The 22,048-nt window shown below is 41.5% G+C and overlaps 1 protein-coding gene across 1 annotated transcript; it reads left to right on the plus strand.

The window, feature by feature from the left end:
* Positions 1 to 59: 59 nt before the first annotated feature.
* On the plus strand, positions 60 to 19,358 carry GINS1 (GINS complex subunit 1). Its single transcript, XM_089669814.1, has 7 exons — positions 60 to 224; positions 6,376 to 6,440; positions 7,650 to 7,748; positions 11,648 to 11,738; positions 14,192 to 14,308; positions 15,680 to 15,754; positions 19,204 to 19,358. Exons 1-7 carry the CDS (start codon positions 150 to 152, stop codon positions 19,270 to 19,272), a joined length of 591 nt encoding a protein of 196 aa, XP_089525940.1. The 5' UTR covers positions 60 to 149; the 3' UTR covers positions 19,273 to 19,358.
* The last annotated feature ends 2,690 nt before the right edge of the window (positions 19,359 to 22,048 follow it).

Here is a 22,048-nt window from a genome sequence, read left to right on the forward strand (position 1 = left end):
TTGTGTTTTCTACACGTTTGAAACTATCAAGAGTAGTGCTCAACTGGTCCAGGAGTAAAGATGGCGGCAAGGGCCTCCTGAGTAGGATCACTTCCTGGAGCGGCTGCGCGCGGGATTCGAAGGACGGCTGGAGCTATACACTGATCGGCATGTTCTGTGAGAAAGCTATTGAGCTGATCCGGGAGCTGCAGAGAGCTTCAGAGGGACAACTGCCGGCCTTCAACGTGAGTGTGCCTCACCACGTGCTAATGATGGGCCCCTGTACTCGGGGTATACCCGTCACTTCTACAAAACTACCATGACAACCACCCGCAGGGAGCTTCCTTCATCACAGAAGTGAGACCCTTCACTGTATAGGAGATCTGTAGCCACATGTTACACTCATGTTTCCCTCTAAAGAATAATCTGCCTTGGGTTGCTCTTCAGAGGGCACTTGATAGACAGTGAGGAGGTTTATATTGCCGCCTCATCATCTGTTTTACAGCACGACGTATCTTAAAGCGGAGCTCCACCCAAAAGGGGAAGTTTCGCTTTAAGGACTTCTACCCGTTCCCCATTAAGGATTGGCACCTTTGGGGATCAGGTACCCGCTCTCACTTCCGGTCCGATCGCCTAGGCGACTGGAAGTGGAGGTCGTCCTCCCCCCTTCCTCCCTGTAGTCTTTTGGGACACGTGACAGGTCCCAGAAGACTACAGGAGCATTCATGAACTGCAGTGCTACTTGCACATGCGCAGTAGGTACCCGGCTGTGAAGCTGCAAGCTCTCCTGGCGCCCGCTGTCACTAGCTGAAAATAATGCAGCTGTGCAAGGCTCCGCCCACACGGCCGCATCATTTATTCACATGACTTGAACTTCGTGTATCATCAGCCTTTGCGGTTGACGGCTTGTAGTACTGAATGGACCGCAGGGGGCGCTGATGAGCGGCCTCGTAGTTCATTCACAAGCCCTGCAGCTTGTATACAGGCAGCCTGAATTGGAGGTTGGGGTTGCAGGGCTTGTCTGCCAGACCCTGGCATTGCACCCCTCATCCACTAATCATGGGTACAAAGCTTTCCAGCCTCCTTAGGGAAAAAAAATAATAAATGCACATTTTTGCAGAAAAAAAATTGCATTTATTTTTTACCAAAAGGTGAACTTATCATTTAACCAGTTGCCCGCCGCCCTATAGCAGAAATACTGCTACAGGGCTGCGCAAACTCACGTGTATATATACGTAATTTGCATTCCCGGGAAGGGCACGCGTGTGTGCCGCCATTGGCATCTATGGATGTCAATCACTGGGCCCTAGCCAGAGATTCTCCACTGGCATCCAGTGATCGCTGAGTAACACGGACAGGGAAGAAACCTGAGTGTAAACAACGCAGGTCTCTCTCCTGCCAGCAGTAACATGCTGCTGTGTATTTCTTTGCACAGCTGAGAAATACACAGCAGCATGTTTCTCAAGTACAGCACACAGAGACAGCACATGGTGTAAAAACAGCACACGGTTAACCCTTTGATTGCCCTAGATGTTAACCCCTTTCTGCTCAGTGTCATTAGTACAGTGTCAGTGCTTTTTATTAGCACTGATCACTGTATTCGTGTCATTGGGATGTCAGTGGCAGTTAGTTCCCCCCCCCCAGTGTCAGAATGCTCTCTGCAGTCCCGCTGTAAGTCACTGATCGCCGCCATTACTAGTATAAAAAAAACAAAAATCCCAGTATATATACAGCCATTTGTAGGTGCTATAACTTTCACATAAACCATTTACACGTATTGGGTTTTTTTTTTTTAGCAGACGTAGCAGAATATATGTTTGGCCTAAATTTACGAAGAAATTAGAATTTTTAAAAAAAAATTTTTAACGGATATGTTTTAAAGCAAAAAGTCAAAAATATTGTTTTGGTTTTTTTTTCGAAAGTGTTAGCCTTTTTTGTTTATAGCTCAAAAAATAAAAAACACACAGGTGATCAAATACCACCGAAAAAAGCTCTATTTGTGGGAGGAAAAAAAGACAAATTTAATTTGGGTGCAGCGTTGCATGATCATACAATTGTCAGTTAAAAAAACGCAGAACCGTATCGCAAAAAATGGCCTGGTCAAGAAGGGGGGGGGGGTAAATCCGCAGGAGGGCAAGTGGTTAAAAAAAGTTCCACTGATCCTCCTCCCCGTCCTCTACCTCTATTTTTTTAGGCAGCAGGTGCCTATTTCTGACAGGTACTAACTAGGTGAAAACAGCAGAGCTTTACACCAGGCGTTCACAACCTCCAGGAGACTGTGGGACTATTCAGAAAGCACAACACATCTAATACATGCACGGTGCGGAGTCAGCTGTGAAAGCTACAGCGGGATTCCCACTATCAAGATGGTGGTGCCAGAAACAGGCAAAGAATCAGCCCGAGTGATGACAGTGCTTTATCCCAGGGCTGGGGAGTATCTGTTTTATTAAAAGTCAAAAGCTACAGTTTGCTGCTGACTTTTATTTTTTTTTTAGAAAGGCTATTTCCTCTTTAATCCTTTAAACCCTGCACCAGCACACTGCAACTTCATGCATTGCGATTGGTTGCAGGACACCCATTCAGTGTAATGAGTCACGTTCAGCAGGCGGTACTACCCACGAAATTCAACAATAGATAATTGTTTCCACGGCATATGTACACCCCCTTTGTAGCTTAAAGTGGTTGTAATATGAACAAATCCTTTCCATCAGTGCCCTGATGATCGGTGCCGATCCCTCCTCTGACAACTGCCAGTTCTCAGCAGTACTTTCCTCACGCTGTCAAAGTGCAGCCGATAACCGGCAATTGCATTTCCCTTTGATCAGCGTGTCATTGGACATGGCTGATCATGTGGTAAAAGGCCGCTGTGTTTGGCTTTTTATCACATCATGTGATCAGCTGTGTCCGTAGGATACAGCGATCACGGAGATCGCCAGGGGCGTGCAGGAGAGCGAGTTCTGGAAGCCGTCATTTGGCTATCTGTGGTTGGCAAGTGGTTAATTACGTTTGTTAGTCCCTATTTTAAAATAGTAATAACAATGTTTTTACTGATACAATTTGGGTAGTCCCTGGTACCAGTAATGTCCGTCAGTTTATTTGTTTTTTATACTGTATAATAACCCCTCACCTACCTTATCCTGCAAATCTGTACATTAAGCCCCTCACTCCAACCTTTTCATTGTATGTGACCTATACATGTATGTAACTATGTCACCATCTCTGTGTGATCTGTACATTTAAGATGTCTAATGCACCATTACCAAAGCATCATGTTTTAACCCCTTCAAAGCCAGCAAAAAATGAGATCACCGTGGGGTGTCTGCCTTCTAAAAATTGGTTATTTGGATATTTTCATGCTGTCCTGACCTTTATTTGCTATACTTTAAAACAAAGTAATGGAAGCTTTTTTTTTTTGCAAATTTTCTGATCTTTTCCCTCAAAAATTATATAAAATTATTTGAGATAAAGTAATTGTCATTCAAACTGTCAGAGCACTGAAAAATGGCCTTGTAATGAAGGTGGGTGAAACATGTCGGCACTGAAGTTGTTCTAGTCACAGTGGTGCTTAACTCTCTCAATCAACATTGACCATTTTTAATCTTTATGCTGCTAGCATTCATAAATAGGAAGGTATATTATATTTACTTGTTTGGATTTCCATGCCTAGGCTAATGATGTCATACACTAGGGGAGGAGGGGCTTTCTCAGCTAAGCTGCCCGCATGCCTGAGCTTACGGTAGATGGATTCCAGGAAGTAAATGCTACATAAATCATGTTCCCTTACTCAAGATGGCCTCAGCCAGAAATGTCAGTGGGTGTTGTTCAAAGTAGTTTCTCAGCAAAATAAAGCATGGAGACATGGATGGATGGGGAAATTTTGCTTTAAACAGTAACAATAAATGAAATCGCGTTTTTGGTTTGTGGTGCCAATGCAGTGTAGTTCTGCTTTAAATTACATGCCAAGGACATTATCTACGGTGTAGAATTTGTTGCTGCTTGTGTCATAAGGGGTTCTGTTTGACAGTGTTATTTAGCGGTGGGAAAATGTAAATGATAAATAGTTACCTTTTGAAATATTAGTGTGTAGCCAGCAAGCTGATATATTCTTACTACACTAATAAGTACCTACACTGCCTTGAAAAAGTATTCTCACCCCTTGCATTTTTCCACATTTTGTCATGTTACAGCCAAAAGCATAAATGTATTTTATTGGGATTTTGTGTGATAGACCAACACCATGGCATGTAATTGTGAAGTGGATGGAAAATGATAAATCGTTTTCAGAATGTTTACAAATATCTGAAAAGTGTGGCATGCATTTGTGTTCAGCTCCCTCTACTCTTATACCCCTAACTAAAATCTAGTGGAACCAATTGCCTTCAGAAGTCGCCTAATTAGTAAATGGAGCCCTTCTGTGTGTGATTTAACCACTTGCCCTCCAGAGGATTTACCCCCCTTCCTGACCAGGTCATTTTTTGCGTTACGGCACTGCGTTACTTTAACTGACAATTGCGCGCTCATGTAACGCTGCACCCATTTGGAATTTACGTCTCCCCCCCCCCCCCCCCCCCTACAAATAGAGCTTCTTTTGGTGGTATTTGATTGCCTGTGTGGTTTTTATTTTTTGCGCTGTAAAAAAAAAAAAGACAATTTTGAGGAAATAAACCCAATATTTTTTTACTTTTTGCTATTAAACATGTCCAGAAAAAAAAAAAAAATTTCGTCATAAATTTAGGCCAAAATGCATTCTGCTGCATGCCTTTGTTGAAAAAAATCCCAATACATAATTGGTTTACGTGAAAGTTATAGCGTTTTACAAATGGTATATGTACTGAGGATATATATATATATATATATATATATATAATTTTTTTTTTTTTTATACTAGATCAGCGACTTATAGCGAGACCTCAGGCATTCTGACACTGGGGGGAACTGACTCGGTGTCACTGACATCCCCATTGACACCAATACAGTGATCACTGCTAAAAAGAAGCACTTGCACACTACTAATGGCACTGGGCAGGAAGGGGTTAACATGAGGAACGATCAAAGGGTTAACTGTGTACTGTTTTACTTGTCTGTGTCCATGTGCTTCACTGTAAGCACACTGCTTTGCATGGCTGTGCTGTGCACAGCCATCCAAGGCGGTGTGCACAAGCTGACAGGGAAGAGACTGTTTTGGAATGGTTTAGATCAAAGCACATTCATGTGTTCGAATGACTCAGCCAAAGTCCAGACCTAAATCCAATTGAGAATCTGTGTCAAGACTTGAAAATTGCTGTTCACAGACGCTCTCCATCCAGTCTGACAGAGCTTGAGCTATTTTGCAAAGACGAATGGGAAAAAAGTTCACTCTCCCAGATGTGCAAAGCTGGTAAAGACATCCCCAAAAAGACTTGCAGCTGTAATTGCAGCAAAAAAAAAAAAAAATGTTGAAAACCATTTATCATTTTCCTTCCACTTCACAATTATGTGCTACTTTGGGGTCAATTCACTAAGAGTTAAAGAACGACTGAAAAAAGGTGGTAAAATAATGCGTGCAGTAAAATGTTTTTGCAACTGCGCAATTCACTCAGAATTTTGCTGTAAATGACTTGCTGATTAAGGAAGCCAGACACGGTGTCCTTAACAGTGGATAACTCTACAGCTGGTGTCCCACTGACAGCTGAATGAAAACATGCCAGCAATTACAAATTATGAAAAAAAAAATTGTGGGGCTCCTCCCCCCCCCCCCCCATTCATACTAGGCCCTTTAGGTCTATGGATTTTAAGGAAAACCCCACACCAGAATTAAAAAAAAAAAAAAAAAAAAAAAAAATCCAGTGCTGGTACCCTCACAATCCTAAGTGATTTAGGGTCTGGGGGGGACCACATGCCATTTAAAAAAAAAATGGCATAGGGTTCCCCTTAATATCCATACCAGACCCCTAGGGGTTGGGGGTGATAAATGTGACACCACCAGCAAAACCCTGGGGATAAATATCGCATTTTTTAAAATTTGTTTTGTTTGTGAATTGGACTGTACAGCTTACCGCATGTTTTTTTTTCTTTTTTGTGGTATTTGCCGACACATATTTAAGTTTGCGTCAAGCACTGCAGAATCTTTTTTTTTTCTGTTTCTGTGAATTGGACATTTTGTTACCGCAGGTGATAATTTATGCAAATGAGTCATGTGACAGTGTTATCACATGCGGTATCCTTTAGTGAATTGACCCATTTGCATTGGTCTATCACATAAAATCCCAACAAAATACATTTAAGTTTTTGGTTGTAACATGACAAAATGTGGAAAATTTTCAAGGGGTATGAATACTTCAAGGCACTGTATGGTGGTAATCAGGTGTGTGTTCAGTATTTGTATGGTTCGCGACATACTGTTTTTGTATCTTGCAGGAAGATGGAATCAGGCAGGTACTTGAAGAGATGAAAGCTTTGTATGAACAGAATCAATCAGATGTGTAAGTACATAAACATAAATGATTGAAAATCCTAGATACATGAAAAGCAGTCATGTAATGCAGGGCTTGACAAATCCCAGGTGCCAGGACACCATAGCGACCAAAAATTGCATCCTGACACCAGGGTTCGCACACTGCCTCCCATTGACTTCAATGGGAACTTGCGCCCCAGTAGACTCCGCCGGGGAACTTGCACCCCAGTAGACTCCCAATGGGGCAGAGCAGTAATACAAAGCAGAGCAACATAGTAAAACACACACAGCACACTGTTAATCTTTTAACCCCTTCCTGCCCAGTGCCATTAGTACAGTGTCGGTGGTTTTTATCACTGTATTAGTGTCATTTGAATGTGAGTGACAGTCCCCCCCCCCAGTGTCAGGCAGTCCCTTCTATAAGTCGCTGATTGCCGCCATTACTAGTAAAAAAATACAAATTCAAGTATATATACCGCGGTTTGTAGACACTATAACTTCCATCTAAACCAATTAATTTGCACATATTGGGATTTTTTTTCTTTTCAGTGAAGACGTAACAGAATACATTTTGGTCTAAATTTATGACAAACTTTTATTTTTATTTTCTACTGGCGATGTTTTATAGCAAAAAGTCAAATATTGTAAATTCACGTACAACGTTGCATGACTGCGCAGTTACATTGCCGTTAAATTAACGCAGCACCGTATCGCAAAAAATGGCCTGGTCAGTAAATCCTCTGGAGGGCAAGTGGTTAAGCAAGGCGGTTAAGACTAGCCTGGCATGTGAAAAGGAGACTTCAAGGGTTAGTTCATCTTTACAATACAATTGCCTGTACATTCAAGCATCCCCCAGTACACTAAAATACACTGTCCAGGTTTTTAATAGGAAGCTGCTTTTCAGTGTCATTCCTGTAGACAGTGTGATTGGTGTTCCCCGACCTGTGTGGTTTTTTTTTTCTTCGTTTTTTTCATTGCCCCTGCACAAGTCTGAAACGGAAAGCCGAAGCTAAATTGCAGACTTGTCTTGGGGCCGTAGTTCATAAGGTAGAAAGCCTAAGAATCTGAGTATGAGAACCAGGGGACTAGTAAGTGATAAGACAGTGTACTGTCTGCAGTTTATTGTGACAAGCTATTTTAACTGTTTAATTTTAAAACTTCTAAAACCGATGCACAGAACATGCGTGGTGTTGATGGATGAAATCTATATTATAAGTTAATGTGTTTTCCAACCTAGTAATGAAGCAAAAACAGAAGGTCGAAGCGAATTAATTCCAACCATTAAGTTCAGACACTGCTGCCTACTACGAAACCGACGCTGCATTGTTGCTTATCTGTAAGTTACATTCAGAATTTTTTTATTATTTTGAAATTGACACTAGAAAGGATGGGAAGGCCATTAAGCTTTGCCATACACATCTTGAATTCTGACCAGTTCATCAGCACCACACAACTCAACAAAATTCAGATGAAAAACCAAAGAAGGTGGGTGGAAAATTATCGGCCTAATCGTGACTATATCCTGATGGATGCAGTTGATGTTTGCATTTTCAGGCAGCTGTGGATATGATAGCTGGCAGCAGAAATTCCTTCATCCACTCTGGTTTGGATGGAGAAACGGGTGTGTATGGCTAGCCTAAGTCAAGATATACATCACCATTACACATACATTGCTCATGTACACTACTTTCTCTTATTGTAAGTTGCAACAGAAGCTACCCTTTAAAATGTACACATCACATATATTTAGTGTATATAACTAACAATATGACTGAAGAGAAGAAAACCGTCTCCTGTGCACATGTGGATCAGTGGGGGTTGATTCTTTTTTTTTTATTTATTTTTTTTTACCCTTTTTCATGGGTCAACCCCACTCCTGACAATCAGAAACACAATACCAAAGCCTCAATGGACAAAAGAGAGGTTGTGGTATCAAACTGGTATTTGCTTGGTTTTAGCACGGGGCACGTGACTGATTTACAGCTGAAATCAAGGTCGCCATTGACGGTATGATCAGGATGGGGGTAGGGTCTACTGCAGGTGTACCAGAAGTAATTTTAAAGGAATCTTCAGACCTTCTCTTTAGAAATGTTTTCTACTGTCTTTTAATATAATAGTACTATCTTTCTATTTTTTCTGTTCAGCCTGGTTTTTTTTGTTTTAGCCTCCTGAAGTTCCTGCAATGCAGGAAGAGGCAACATCATAGGCTAGTCAAGCTCTCTTGCTCTCCTGCGTTGTATAGTACAAAAGGAGAAAGCGTAATGATAACCTCATTAGTGTCCCAGCTCCTCCTATATCCAGTCACAATTTGGGGTGATCCTTTGCCAAGCTGTATTACTTTAACTAACATGGAGAAAGGAAAGCTCAGATCCTGGCAGCTCATGATACAGGAATGTCTTGATCTGAAAGCTTAGCTGATCAACACTGCACTTTTATTTTTTTTGGCCTGTAAGACACTTCAGAGTTGCATATTACAGCTGTATGTTTGCCTTCTCTGCATGTTGTGATAACATGATGCATTGTGGTTCCATTCAGTACAGCAGTGAGCAAAATGCATCAGCACTGCAGTGCACGAGAACATGTGTGCTGAATCGAGCAAAATGAGTCATGTGCATTTTTTGTCTGTATTGTGTTATGGCAGCCCATGCTGCATTAAGTAACCAATCACACCAGAAAGCGGTGTGGGAAACCTGCTTTCCATACATGTTTCTCGCACTGTGTTCAGAATACACTGCAGTTCTTTTTGCAGAGGGTGTCAATTTCAATTGCTTCCCAACTGCCCTATAGCAGAAATACTGCTACAGGTTAGCACGGGTATGCAAAATTGTGTATATATGCATGATTTTGCATTGCCAGGTAGGGGGCCCGCAAGCGCCCTACCCGCACCGCCATTTGCTTCTGTTAATCACCGGGTCCTGGCCGGTGATTACTTGCCAGCGCCCAGTGATTACCGAGGATCTCCGATGGGAAGGAGAACTGTTTTGTTTACTAACCGTTTTCCTCCCTGTCAGCACAGCCATCCAAAGCAGTGTGCTTACAGTGAAGCACACAGACACCGCCCCATAGTAAAAGACACCCAGCTTTTTTTTTTTTTTTTTCTTTTTTTTTTTAGCACTGATCTATGTATAGGTGTCACTGGGGATGTCGGTGACACCAAGTAAGTCCCCTCCCCTCCAGTGTCCGTGTCCGCTGCGGTCCTGCTGGTCACTGATCGCCACCATTATTAGTAAAAAAAAAAAATAATCCCAGTGTATATATATTGCAATTTGTAAACGCTATAACTTTCACGTAAACCAATTAATTTACACATATTGGGATTTTTTTTTCTAGCAGAGACATGTAGCAGAATACATTTTGGCCTAAATTTATGAATCAATTAGATTTTTTTTTTTTTTTTTTTAACCAGACATTTTTAGTAGCAAAAAGTCAAAAATATTGTTTTTTCTCAAATTGTCAGTGCTTTTTTTTTTATAACGCAAAAAATGCACAGGCAATCTAATACCACCAAAAGAAAGCTCAATTCATGGGGGAAAAAAGTACGTACATTTCATTTGGGTGCAGCGTTGCAATTGTCCGTTAAAGTAACGAGCTGTAAAGCAAAAAATGGCCTGGTCAAGAAAGGGAGTAAATCCTCAGGAGGGCAAGTGGTTAATGACACCCAAAACACAGGTTACAAATGCAGTGCGTTTGCCTGCACCAAATAGAATGGTATAGATGTACCATGCAATCCATTTGCAGCCTGTTTATTGGTGCGGTCCAGTGCAATTCAGCCCTTTAAAAATGAATGGGCTCAAATCGCACCGCACTTCACTACATGTGAATCAGCACTTCTGGTGTGAACTGGCTCTAAATGCAATACATTATGCAACGCATTAGCACATTGCAATGCAAAGGTGTGAATGGGTCCTTCTCATCCCCAGGGAACAGTTCAACCCTTTTTATGTACAGACATAGACTGGTATTGATTTTCCCACAGCTTATCAACTGTCAGAGGGAAGCTGAGGTTGTTTGAAGTCTCATCCTTTATACAAGAACAGTCATGCAGACACAGAGCAGTTTTTAATCCTTTTATTGCTTTAGCTGTAAGTATTACAGTGCAGCAGTAACGTGATGTAAACAAGGTCACGGGTGCAGCATTCGCCGTGAGCTTGCTTCTGCTATGGAGAACATTAAGCCTAGTAAATACGATCGAAAGCGGTATTTTTCGTACGATTTTCTGCAGAGATCGTACTATAATCTGATCGTACACAGCTTTCGTCTGAAATTATTCGAAGGGACAAGCATGAATACAATTTTGTTTAATCAGTACAGTTTTCATTAGAAAATACAATACAAATACATTTCCTCACTTCCAAATTGCTATTCTGTTGTACGAGAATTTTCGTAACTGACTAATATGGACTAAAACTGACAAAAAAACTGGATCATTTGTACTTTAGAAGGAGATGAAAGAGCGCACAAACCTTGCGCATTACCTCAATAAATAGTAACAAATTTTATTTAGGAAATATACTCACAAAAGTGACGGTAAAACAGGCATAAGTAAACCATAATCCACACAGGGTTACAGGTAAATCCAAAGGGGGGGAATACAAGCCAACACGTTTCGAAGGGTGCTCCCTTCTTCATCAGAGCTGGGTTTGGCAGATAGAAACTTCAGCATAGCAGAGTTCCCATGGCAAGGAGACATTCAGCAACTGAGTGTCAGTATTACAGCATTTCAGCCTGTTTCCTAAATAAAATAAAATTAGTCACTATTTATTGAGGTAATGCGCAAGGTTTGTGCGCTCTTTCTTTCATCTCCTTCTACAGTTTTGTCAAGCTTCCCCAGCTTCATGATGGAGCTGCACAGCCTCTGATCACCAGCGGATGAACACACTGTTACTAACGCCCGTTTGATCTGAGTCTTTGAGTGCAGGATATAATGGATCTTTGTTGACTGTTCATTTGTACTATGTTCTCATTATGTGTATGGGGCTTTACACACTTGGGCTTGTGAAACAGTTCACATACATGTATTACAGTTTCATTTGAAAGTAGTGTAAATACCGCGGTCTCTCTAACCAAATAGTGTTTGTCTTTCTTTGTGTTAAATTAGGGTATTTAAATATACTAAAACACAGATGCAGCTTATAATGTGGTAACCTAAAAAAGATTTATTTGGGAGGAGTGATGCAGGTTCCCCCCCCCCCCATAACCTATGTATCATTCAGCTGTGTGGTTTCCAATTTTCAGCTATGACCGCCTGCTTCGGATCCGAGCTCTTCGTTGGGAGTATGGCAGCGTGCTACCAAATGCTCTCAGGTTCCAAATGTCAGCAGAAGAGGTTTGTTACATTTTTTAAATATATTAAAATTTTTCAGATCTACTGTTGTTTGAGTGTGCATATCTTGAACACATACTCGATCGATCAACTTGGGTACAACCAGCCTGTTTGATTTTGCACGTGTTTATTGCTAGCAGCTTTATAGCAGCTAAAAGTAATCACTGTGTTTTCCCAGCAGAGATGGCTCCCCCCCCCTGCCTTGGAGAATACAATAGCTCCGTGGGAGGGATTTCCCCATCAGCACTGACTGACAGTGTTGATTTGGGAATCAAGCGATTTTTCTTTCCTGCAATCTGTGGAAAAGCTGTTGTGGAAATGTAATAACCAATGTGTATATTGGGTGAGAATAGGATTTAAGTATGTTGTATGAGTAGCCAGCTTTGCTGTACAAAAGCATTTTAGTGGGTTGTGTTGACCATAGCTATAATGTAGCCTGAGACTACTTTACATTCAGAATTCTGGAAGAATCAGAATCAAGGGTGTAAACAGACTTAAGGTATTACTTTCACTGTGTGCCGACCAACAGCTGCAGGGGAAGCAGAGAGCATAGGTCCAAGGTGGCCGCTCTTCCGGGAACGCATCGGCCACAAGTGACGTCAGGAGGGGGTGGTGAAGTGGAAAGCTCCTTCATCAAGACCTGGATATTCTGCTCTATATAGTAGGAAAGTGCGGGGTGGGAGGAGGTCACTGGGCGGGGGCTCCGCTACCGCTCTGTAACAAGGGAAGGGTGGGAGGAAGTGGACGCCAGGAAGTGGCTCCGCTCGCATTCTATAATTGAAGGGAGGGGGCTATAATTCTGTGACGAGGGGGTGGCTCCGCTTGCATTCTCTTAACGGGCGGGAGATGGCGGAAACCAGGAGGGATGGAGTTGGAGGAGGTGGAACGCAGGAGAAGGCTAATTTATAATTTATTGGGACAAAAGTAAAATGAGCATATGAAAAATATTGTACTATCATCAATCGAGGTGGGGAAGCGGAGGACTGACAATGACAGGAATCCTGTCCGAGTTCGCTATGATACTACATAATAGCGAGCTATAGTAAACAAGATTATATGAATGGCATTGACATGTACTAATGTAGTTCTGATACATAATTGCGACTTGTAGTACACAGTTATGCGAATGACACGAATACTTATTGTAATAAAGCCAATGAAAAGCACAGTGATGCATCCACTTTGTCTAATCCAGCATTCATGGGATGAAGCAGGTGCATAATTGTGTAGAATGTAAACCAAAATGTTGGACGTTTTTTGTTCCAGTTGCTTAATTATAACAGATTCTGATGTTGCCATTGGCATCCAGACTTTTTTTTATTTTATAACCACTTTACACTTTTACCCCCTTCCTGTCCAGGCCAATTTTCAGCTTTCAGTGCTATCACACTTTGAATGGCAATTGCGCTGTCATGCAACACTGTACCCATATGAATTTTTTAGCTTTTTTTTGAGACAGATAAAGCTTTATTTTGGTGGTATTTATTCACAACTGGGATTTTTATTTTTTTTATAAATGAAAGTCCAAAAATTTTGAAAAAAAGTGTTTTTCTTCTAAACTATTGCAAATAATCTTTCTTCATAAATCTTGGCCAAAATTTATTCAGCTATCTTTTTAGTAAAAAAAAATAACCCTAATTAGTTTATAACCAAAAATTATAATTTAAAAAAATTTTTTTTACATTTTTATTTTTTTATATTTGTTTTTTTTTAATTTTTTTACATACTGTCACCCTAGCACTACAGTGTCACCATGGTGACACTGTACTACTTGTGGGGGGTGATAAAGATTTTTTTTTTTTTTTTTTTTACGCTGATTGCTTTTACACCCATAAAGGCTGTAAAAGCAATCATTTCTCCTTCTCTCTGGCTGCATTCTTGCAGCCATTGAGAAATACTGTGTGAGCTGTGATTGGTCAAAGCTTGTCACATTGTACAAGGCTGTTGTGAATAGCCTTGTACCATGTGACCTCTGTGATCATTCACAGATTTCACACGTAGTAAGCAATGATGTCACAAGTGACATCTTGCTTACTACTCTGCATGTGATCACTGATTGACCAATCAGTGATCACATTATCGGGACCTCTCAAAGAGGTCCCGTCCGACGATCGGTGTTCCACTGTGTCCGGAGGACACAGCAGGCACTGGATCGCAGTGCTGCATGCTCCCAGGGAGCGCGCACAAGCAGGAAGTGAGGAGGCCGTTTATAAACGGCCACCCACTCCTGCACTGCCACCATCTGGCCGTTTATATACAATGGCCGGACGGGAGGTGGTTAAATTAAACCTGAAAAAACAGCAACATCAGCAGTCCTGCTTTTGGGCCCTCTGATAAACATTGCACTGTGTAAACTGATCTGAGGGAGCTAAATGAATTGGTGTGTTGTGGTTCCTTACAGGAAACTGTCCTCTGCATATTGAATATAAAACTCTTGTTCTCTCCCTCCTGCATAGACTGACTGGTTTAATCAGTACAAGAAATCTCTGGCAACCTATATGAGGTCTCTGGGAGGTGAAGAAGGTCTGGACATAACGCAGGATATGAAGCCTCCTAAAAGCCTATACATAGAGGTACATAGATAAAATCCATGTAAGAAACAATAGAGAAAACCAATTCCCTTAACTATAGTTTATATGCATGTTTTGGCAAATATTCTTATACAGTGGGGTTGCTCAACCTTTTGAAGAGCGAGGGCCAGTTAGGTGATTTGGTAACTGTTCGCCAGCCATATTGAAATGAAGTGGTTCAGAATTTTACATGTTTTTTATTTGAATAGCATGGAGAAGATCCCTTTCTGTATAAGCCGCCCATCCTGTCAAAGTGTAAAACAGAATGTGACAGGTAGGCTGCTGCTTCGTCCACTGCCTGTGCTGCCTCGATGCATTCTGATGCTCTGGGATGGCGGGTCAGCAAGTCCAGATCGCAATCAACAGGTTGCCGCCCTCAGGCGTGTGCTTTCCTGGTTTAAGGTCGTGGGCCACATCAGACGGCTCCATGGGTTGAGCACCCCTGTTTTACAGGCTTTATATAGCACCAAGTTTGTGCAGGGCTTTACAATATAAAGGGAGACAATACAGTTACCATACAATTTGATTCAATTAGGTTGCTTTTGAGAGTTGAAATCCTAAAGGAGGGGCAAGTGGTGCAAAAGGTAATGACTATTAGTAATGAGTGGCTGGAGAAAGTAGATGTACAGTTTTTAGATGACAGCTGGAGTTGTAAGAAAATGTGTCCTTAGTAATTGGGAGACAATTGAATAAGCCTTTTTTCCCCATCTGACTAATTTAGGCTGTTTAAGTCCTATAAACATAGAGTTGCTAGTACTTTGCCTGATGAAAGCGGTTTCCAATTTGGCAATATGCACAATACCATGCAATATCTAGGTGTTCTAGTAAAATACAAGTCTTGTCTCACGCTATTAGATGGGTGCAGGCTGTCAAGTGAATAATCCAGACAGTACTGGAGCATATAGAGACAGGTGGATGCTGTCAGTGGCCTCAGATGTAAAAGGCCTCAGCCTGTAACTCCTAAACTACGCCACTGAAGTGTTTAGCCCCGCCCATTGGGGGGGCTATGACCTCAACGATTCACCTTCCCTCAGTGGGCATGGCAAAACATCAGGGGCATGGCTTAGGAGTTAAATGCTGATTAAGTTTACATCTCATTACTATTTGAGCTGGTGTCGGCTTCCAGTTTGGCAATGCTGAGGCTAATCACAGGATAAAGGTGGGCCTCTATATCTATATGGACACGCTATGCTTTTCTTGTGTAAGGTTCACTGATTAGCGCATTATTTGAGTCAGAAATACATTTAGACTTGCTAACAATGATTCAGCTCATAGTACAATCTACTGTTTGTTGCGCATTAGAACATTATTTCTATTAATCAGCTTAATTGTTAAGACTGGTTTCTGTGTAATTTGTCTTGTCTCGTCTCCTAGGTGCGCTGCTTAAGAGATTACGGTGAATTTGAAATTGAAGATGGCACAACAATTTTGCTGAAGAAAAATAGCCAGGTAGGATTCGTTTGAAAAGTTTGATAACGTTTAAAATATTGCTTCACGTTTAGGCATTTTTACACATTTCAGAAAGAGTGGTGATGGGTTAGAACCCCTGTTCAGGTTTTCATTGCTGTCTTTGTCCCTCTTAGGGAGATTTACTCTGAAATTGTCCTGATCACCAATGTCACTGGGAGTGAAATCCAAAACTGAGTTACCACCAAAACAGGAATGTAGGGAAAAATCTTTCAACATGACACATGTTCCTGTGACAGCTGTCAGATAACGGATTTCCCATTTATTGATTTATTTCCCATTTAAAAGATCCTCTTGCTTTCCATTAAATCTAAAGGATGGGGAGTGAATAGAAATCTCCCTGAGACACAGATGGGAAGAAAAATAATTTATAATGAAAAAACAAATATTTGCACATTTTGCATTTTAAATTGTGCCTTTTTGTGAAGCAGTGGCAATTAAAAGTGTGAAAAATTGTATATAAGCAACATGAGCTCAAAATCTTGAGGATGGCTTTGCGCCAAGATAGTGTGGTAACACCAGTTTACAATGCTGTGTGTGTGTTATGTTAAAATGATGTCGGCATACATTTTACCATGATGCAGTGCATACCAACATCTCAATATGCTGCCACACATGTAATGTAAAATTGAAAAAAGTAAGCACTTCGGTGTTGTAACAACTGCAAGTGTACAGCACTCATGTTTTGCGTTGCTGCTGGTGTGAATGGATTGCAGTGTACCAATACACGTAACATGCATTACCACAATGTGTATGCATGTAATTGGTGTGGGGGGGTCTGTGTTTTTGGTTTTATTTACTTTTTTAAACAGTATTGTCAGTGGGCTTTGGAAAAATATTTGTTTTTCAAAGAGCTTGAGTCCTCCATCTTTCTCCTCCATAACCCTGCACTGCTGAGTACTCTTGTGTGTTCATTCACAAATAAAAGAGATGATAAACATGTTTTTCAGCTTTTCTGCCACTTCACTACTGATCACTCTGGTGTTCATTCAGGAAACCGAAGGATTGCTAAAGATAGTTTTATGAATGGCTGTGAGCATTCAGTGTGTCAGCTGCTGGTCACAGCTATTCAAGTTTGGGGGACCCTTCTGCCATAAGTTCATAGTTGCTGAAGTGATCATAAACTTTTATAGCAGAAGGGAATGCAGTTGACTTGGCCAGTGAAAGGGTTAAAGAGCAGGCTTATGCATATAGGCATCACCATCAAAGGCATGTTACGTTTGATTAGAGGCTGTGAGAGATTTCTTAGATCTAACACTTGGAGACACCAAGCTTTATATACACTAAAAAAAAAAGTGTTCCTTTAAACTGACTTGATGCTATACTCTAATTGCTCAAAAAAATTAAACTCCTGGGATATTGATCTGGTCAGTTAAGGAACAACCCCCTCTGCTAATCAGTTTCAGCTGCTTTGGTGTTAATGAAATTAACAGGTGCACTAGATGAGCAACAATGAGACAACCCCCAAAACAGGAATGGTTTTACAGGTGGAGGCCACTGACCTTTTTTATCCTACTCATCTTTTCTGACTGTTTTTCACTAGTTTTGCATTTGTCTAGGGTCAGTGTCACTACTGGTAGCATGAGGCAATACCTGGACCCTACAGAGGTTACACAGGCAGTCCAACTCCTTCAGGATGGCACACCAAACGCGCCATTGCCAGAAGGTTTGCTGTGTCTCCCAGCACAGTCTCAAGAGCATGGAGGAGATTCTAGGAGACAGGCAGTTACTCTAGGAGAGCTGGATAGGGCCGTAGAAGGTTCTTAAACCATCAGCAGGACCGGTATCTGCTCCTTTGTGCAAGGAGGAACCAGGATGAGCACTGCCAGAGCCCTACAAAATGACCTCCAGCAGGCCACTGGTGTGAATGTCTCTGACCAAACAATCAGAAACAGACTTCATGAGGGGGGCCTGAGGGCTGAACATCCTCTAGTGGGCCCTGTGCTCACTACATGGCACCATAGAGCTCAACTGGCATTTGCCATTGAACACCAGAATTGGCAGGTCCACCGCTGGCATCCTGTGCTTTTTACAGATGAGAGCAGGTTCACCCTGAGCACATGTGACAGATGTGAAAGGGTCTAGAGAAGCCGTGGAGAACGTTATGCTGCCTGTAACATCATTCAGCATGACCATGTTGTTGGTGGGTCAGTGATGGTCCGGGGAGGCATATCCATGGAGGGACGCAGACCTCTACAGGCTAGACAATGGCACCCTGACTGCCATTAGGTATCGGGATGAAATCCTTGGACCCATTGTCAGACCCTACGCTGGTGCAGTGGGTCCTGGGTTCCTCCTGGTGCACGACAATGCCCGGCCTCATGTAGTGAGAGTATGCAGGGAGTTCATGGAGGATGAAGGAATTGATACCATTGAATGGCCCCCATTCTCCCCTGACCTAAATCCAATAGAACACCTCTGGAATATCATGTTTTGGTCCATCTGATGCCGCCAGGTTGCTGCTCAGACTGGCCGGGAGCTCAGTGATGCCTTGGTCCAGATCTGGGAGGAAATACCCCAGGACACCATCCGTCGTCTCATTAGGAGCATGCCCCGACGTTGTCAGGCATGCATACAAGCACGTGGAGGCCATACAAACCACTGAGTAACGTTTTAAGTTGCTGCAATGAAATTCCAGAAAATGGACTGCCTGCTTTTTAATTGATAATTTAATAATTTCCATCAAACAACGGGATATCCTTGCGTTCCTAACACATTACCCAGTCCATATCAGTATAGGTATCCAGCATGATAATTTTCCCCTTAAGATCTGATGTGTTATCAAAGTGTTCCATTAATGTTTTTTGGAGCAGTGTATGAAAGACCAGAAGGAGCCTGCAGGGGCGGTTTGAGTCCTGTCTCCTGCAAACACAAGTGAGCAAAAGGGGTTCTGAGATCACTTCCAAAAGGAAGTAGATGAATATATTATAGAAATGCCTAAATAACTGCCCAGAGCAAGTAGTCTGTTATTTTATGCCTTCCGTGAGATGATTGCTGTAAATCTGTGTGAGGGGTGAAGTTGGGGTTTTTTTTTTCTTTTTACATAGTGCAGTGTAACCAATAAGGCTGCTGTAGATCCTGATTTCCTCAGAGCTTCCATTTAGTGGTGGCAAAGAGCAGCCTCTTCATCAATAGAGTGAAATATAAAAGGATGATATCGGTTGTGTGGGAGAAAAGTAAGGTACTGAAAATGTTTGCAGGAAATGTGATGGCTAAACAGTGAAAGTATTGTCCTGGTCTGTAGGGTGGTATATTTTTGTTTTAATCACTCTGCAATAATGTGAACATACAATACATATCGCCTGTATCTGGTATGTTTTGTAACCATTCAGTTGAGCACATTTTCCTATACAGTATGTTGCATACCTGTGTTAGTTGCTGGTTCTTGATAATGGCATTCAGTGGTTCTTTTCTCTTTTTTTCCTCCTCAGCATTTTCTACCAAGATGGAAATGTGAGCATCTGATCCGACAAGGCATTCTAGAGCATGTGTTGTCTTAGAAATCTGTGGATTTGTTCTAATAATTAGGCATGTATTATATACTTTGTAAATACGGATTTGTACTTTATTAAAAATCAATTGGGGATTTGTGTTTTCCTTTTTTTTTCTTTAAAAGTTAGCTTTCCTAAAAAACTATTCAAACTTGTTTTATACTGAAAAAAAAAAAAAAATATATATATATATATATATATATAGTTCCCCTTGCCTGAAATTTTGCAGTGTTACATACTGATGACGTTTGCGGATAGCATTTCACTCCAGAATGAACTACGTGCTAGTGTAAATTGGATTGTACTCTTCCACTTTTGTGACTGAAGTCAGCTTGATCAATATTAAAAATGTCAGTTAAAGCTGAATGCCAGCCTGTCCTTCAGGCTCCACTCCTGTACTTAATGTTTTCACTGCAAACTGTGAGCTTCTCCTAGTGTACATTAGGAGCTTCAGCAAGTTCATTTTCCCAGATGATATCAAGCATCACCTTTTTTTTTTTTTTCCCCAAGTGCACTACCTAAGGCAGTCTGCCTAGGAACTCACAGTTCTCCAGACAGATATGTATTTGTCAAGGCATTTTCTTTTGATTATTTATATATATATTTCACACGGAAGCAGAGGATTGGGAGATCTACATAATGTAAAACACTGAAATCTCATGCATCTGCTTTTAAACGATGTTCTCATAGTAATATAGTCTGTTATTTGCGAGAACATGAAATGAAGTATTTGGTGCATGCAGCACACTTCCAAGGAAGGCATCTTTAGCATTTGAAGAAAGTAATCAGGATATTTAATCCCCTTGTGATCCAAAAATGGCCAATAAAGTATAGTCCTTCATCCCCCATGAAAAATGTTGGAGGGTAGTCCTGGCTCGAAGGAGGGGTTATTAAAGACAAGGGCTACCAGTATGTGATTGGACTTAAAGTGGAACTTTAGTCAGAAATTTAAGATGTGCTAGAGGACTTCATTTTTGCCCCTTTTTGCAGGTATAGCTATGTAAAACATTAAAAAAAAAAAAAGTCTAACCACTTGCCTACTGGACACTTTTACCCCCTTTGTACCCAGGTGAATTTTCAGCTTTCAGTGCTGTTGCACTTTGACAATTGCGCAGTTATGCAACACTGTACCCAAATGAAATTTTTTTTCACACAAATAGCTTTCTTTTGGTGGTATTTATTTGCCACTGGGTGTCTTATTTTTTTTGCACTATAAACAAAAAAAGAGTTTCTTTTGTTTCGATAGAAAAAAATTACCGGTTTGCAAAATTTTATATTCACTGATTGTGCATTGATGAGGCGGCACTGATGCTGCAGCAGTGATGGGTGGCACTGATCATCAGTGCCAATCTGCTCTATGACAGCTGCCGGTTATCAGCACTACTTTCCTCATGCTGTGACAACGTGAGGAAAGTGCTACGGCAACTGTATTTACTCAGTGATCTGCTGTGTCAGACACAGCTGATCATGTGGTAAGACTGCTGTGATTGGCCTGTTACCTTATCACGTGATCAGTGGTGTCCGTAGGACACGGCGATTGCCAGTAGGATGTCATATGACCCCCTCCCAGAACTGGGCAACCATGCTGGAGCTGTCATTCAGCTATAGGGCAGTAAATATGTGGTTAAAATCCAGTAATATGCTGTCTCACCCTCCTCTCCATTTTTAGGCATTGCTGAATTTGTAGAGGCCAATCTGCTGCCAGCCTTATGAGGAATTGAATTCTATCCTCTTACAGCCAAGCACGTTGCAACTGTTTGATCTGCAACTGCCATGGGGCTGCACATGTGATGTTATGACACCAGCAATTTGATGGTTTGGTTGAGAACACAAGCAAATGCGACATCTAGCAATTGCAGGAATGAAACTGTTAAATTGATGGGTTTCGTTCCACTTTTATGATTTACTCCTGTTCAGGGGCTCTGGGCTTCAGCAAAATGGGCAGCCTCCAGCAAGAAGAAACAGGAACAATGCTGGAGGCAGTTTGCAGCACACACTAATTTGGGCAGCATAATGATTAAAGTGTTACTAAACCCACAACAGTACAATCAGTCAGTATATGCAGTAAAGCATGCTTGTTATACTCACTGTGGAACCCAAGGAGATAATCCTCTGTATTGTGTAAAAAGGTTGTTTGATCCTTTTTTTTCTCTGTTCCTCCCTTTTGTCAAGCACTTATCTCCATACTGAACTGTAGGCATTTTGCACATGCTCAGTTTGGTGTATATTGCTAGATTTTTCTTTTCTTGGGAGAGTGCATGTGATCAGCACTGGCCAGAGGTCAGGGGATTTCCATCCTCCTAGATCAGAAAAAAAATTCTTACAAGCTTTAGCTTGTGCTGGGCTGGACACTGATAAGTCACCAGACTGCTCTAACTGCTGATGAGAAAAGGTATTTATATTTACTAAAATAATTACACTTCTGTGTACTGTGGAAGATCAGATATAGTGGATGCAGAGTCCTGGGTTTACTAATACTTTAATGTAGAATGTATGTTCTGTGCTAAAGAACATTATTCATTATTTTTTTTTTTTTTTTTTTTTATATATCAAGTTATTATTGGTAAAGTCCCAAAGGGTTCCTTAACACTTTGATGCCGACGTCACACAAATATGCGGCCTCACAGAACTGAGCTTTTTCCGTGGAGCCACATATTTGCGTACCTGTCTTTGTGCTGGGAGTGCGCCGCACTGCACAATCCCAGCACAAAGACTGCGGTGTCACTGAGGACCCTGGGTCCTGTTCTAACGATCGGGACCTGGGACTCCCGATTCTGGGTCATAT

The sequence above is a fragment of the Staurois parvus genome, unplaced genomic scaffold, assembly GCF_062004578.1.
Source record: "Staurois parvus isolate SC_StPar_1 unplaced genomic scaffold, SC_StPar_1.0 ptg000081l, whole genome shotgun sequence".
In the NCBI taxonomy this organism is placed as follows: Eukaryota; Metazoa; Chordata; class Amphibia; order Anura; family Ranidae; genus Staurois; species Staurois parvus.

Excerpts from the sequence above, each read along its gene's own strand:
- GINS1 (XM_089669814.1), top strand. The coding sequence starts at position 150 with ATGTTCTGTGAGAAAGCTATTGAGCTGATCCGGGAGCTGCAGAGAGCT. Across the intron at positions 7,749-11,647 it reads CGCTGCATTGTTGCTTATCT|CTATGACCGCCTGCTTCGGA; the intron begins GTAAGTTACATT and ends TCCAATTTTCAG. Across the intron at positions 15,755-19,203 it reads TGCTGAAGAAAAATAGCCAG|CATTTTCTACCAAGATGGAA; the intron begins GTAGGATTCGTT and ends TTTCCTCCTCAG.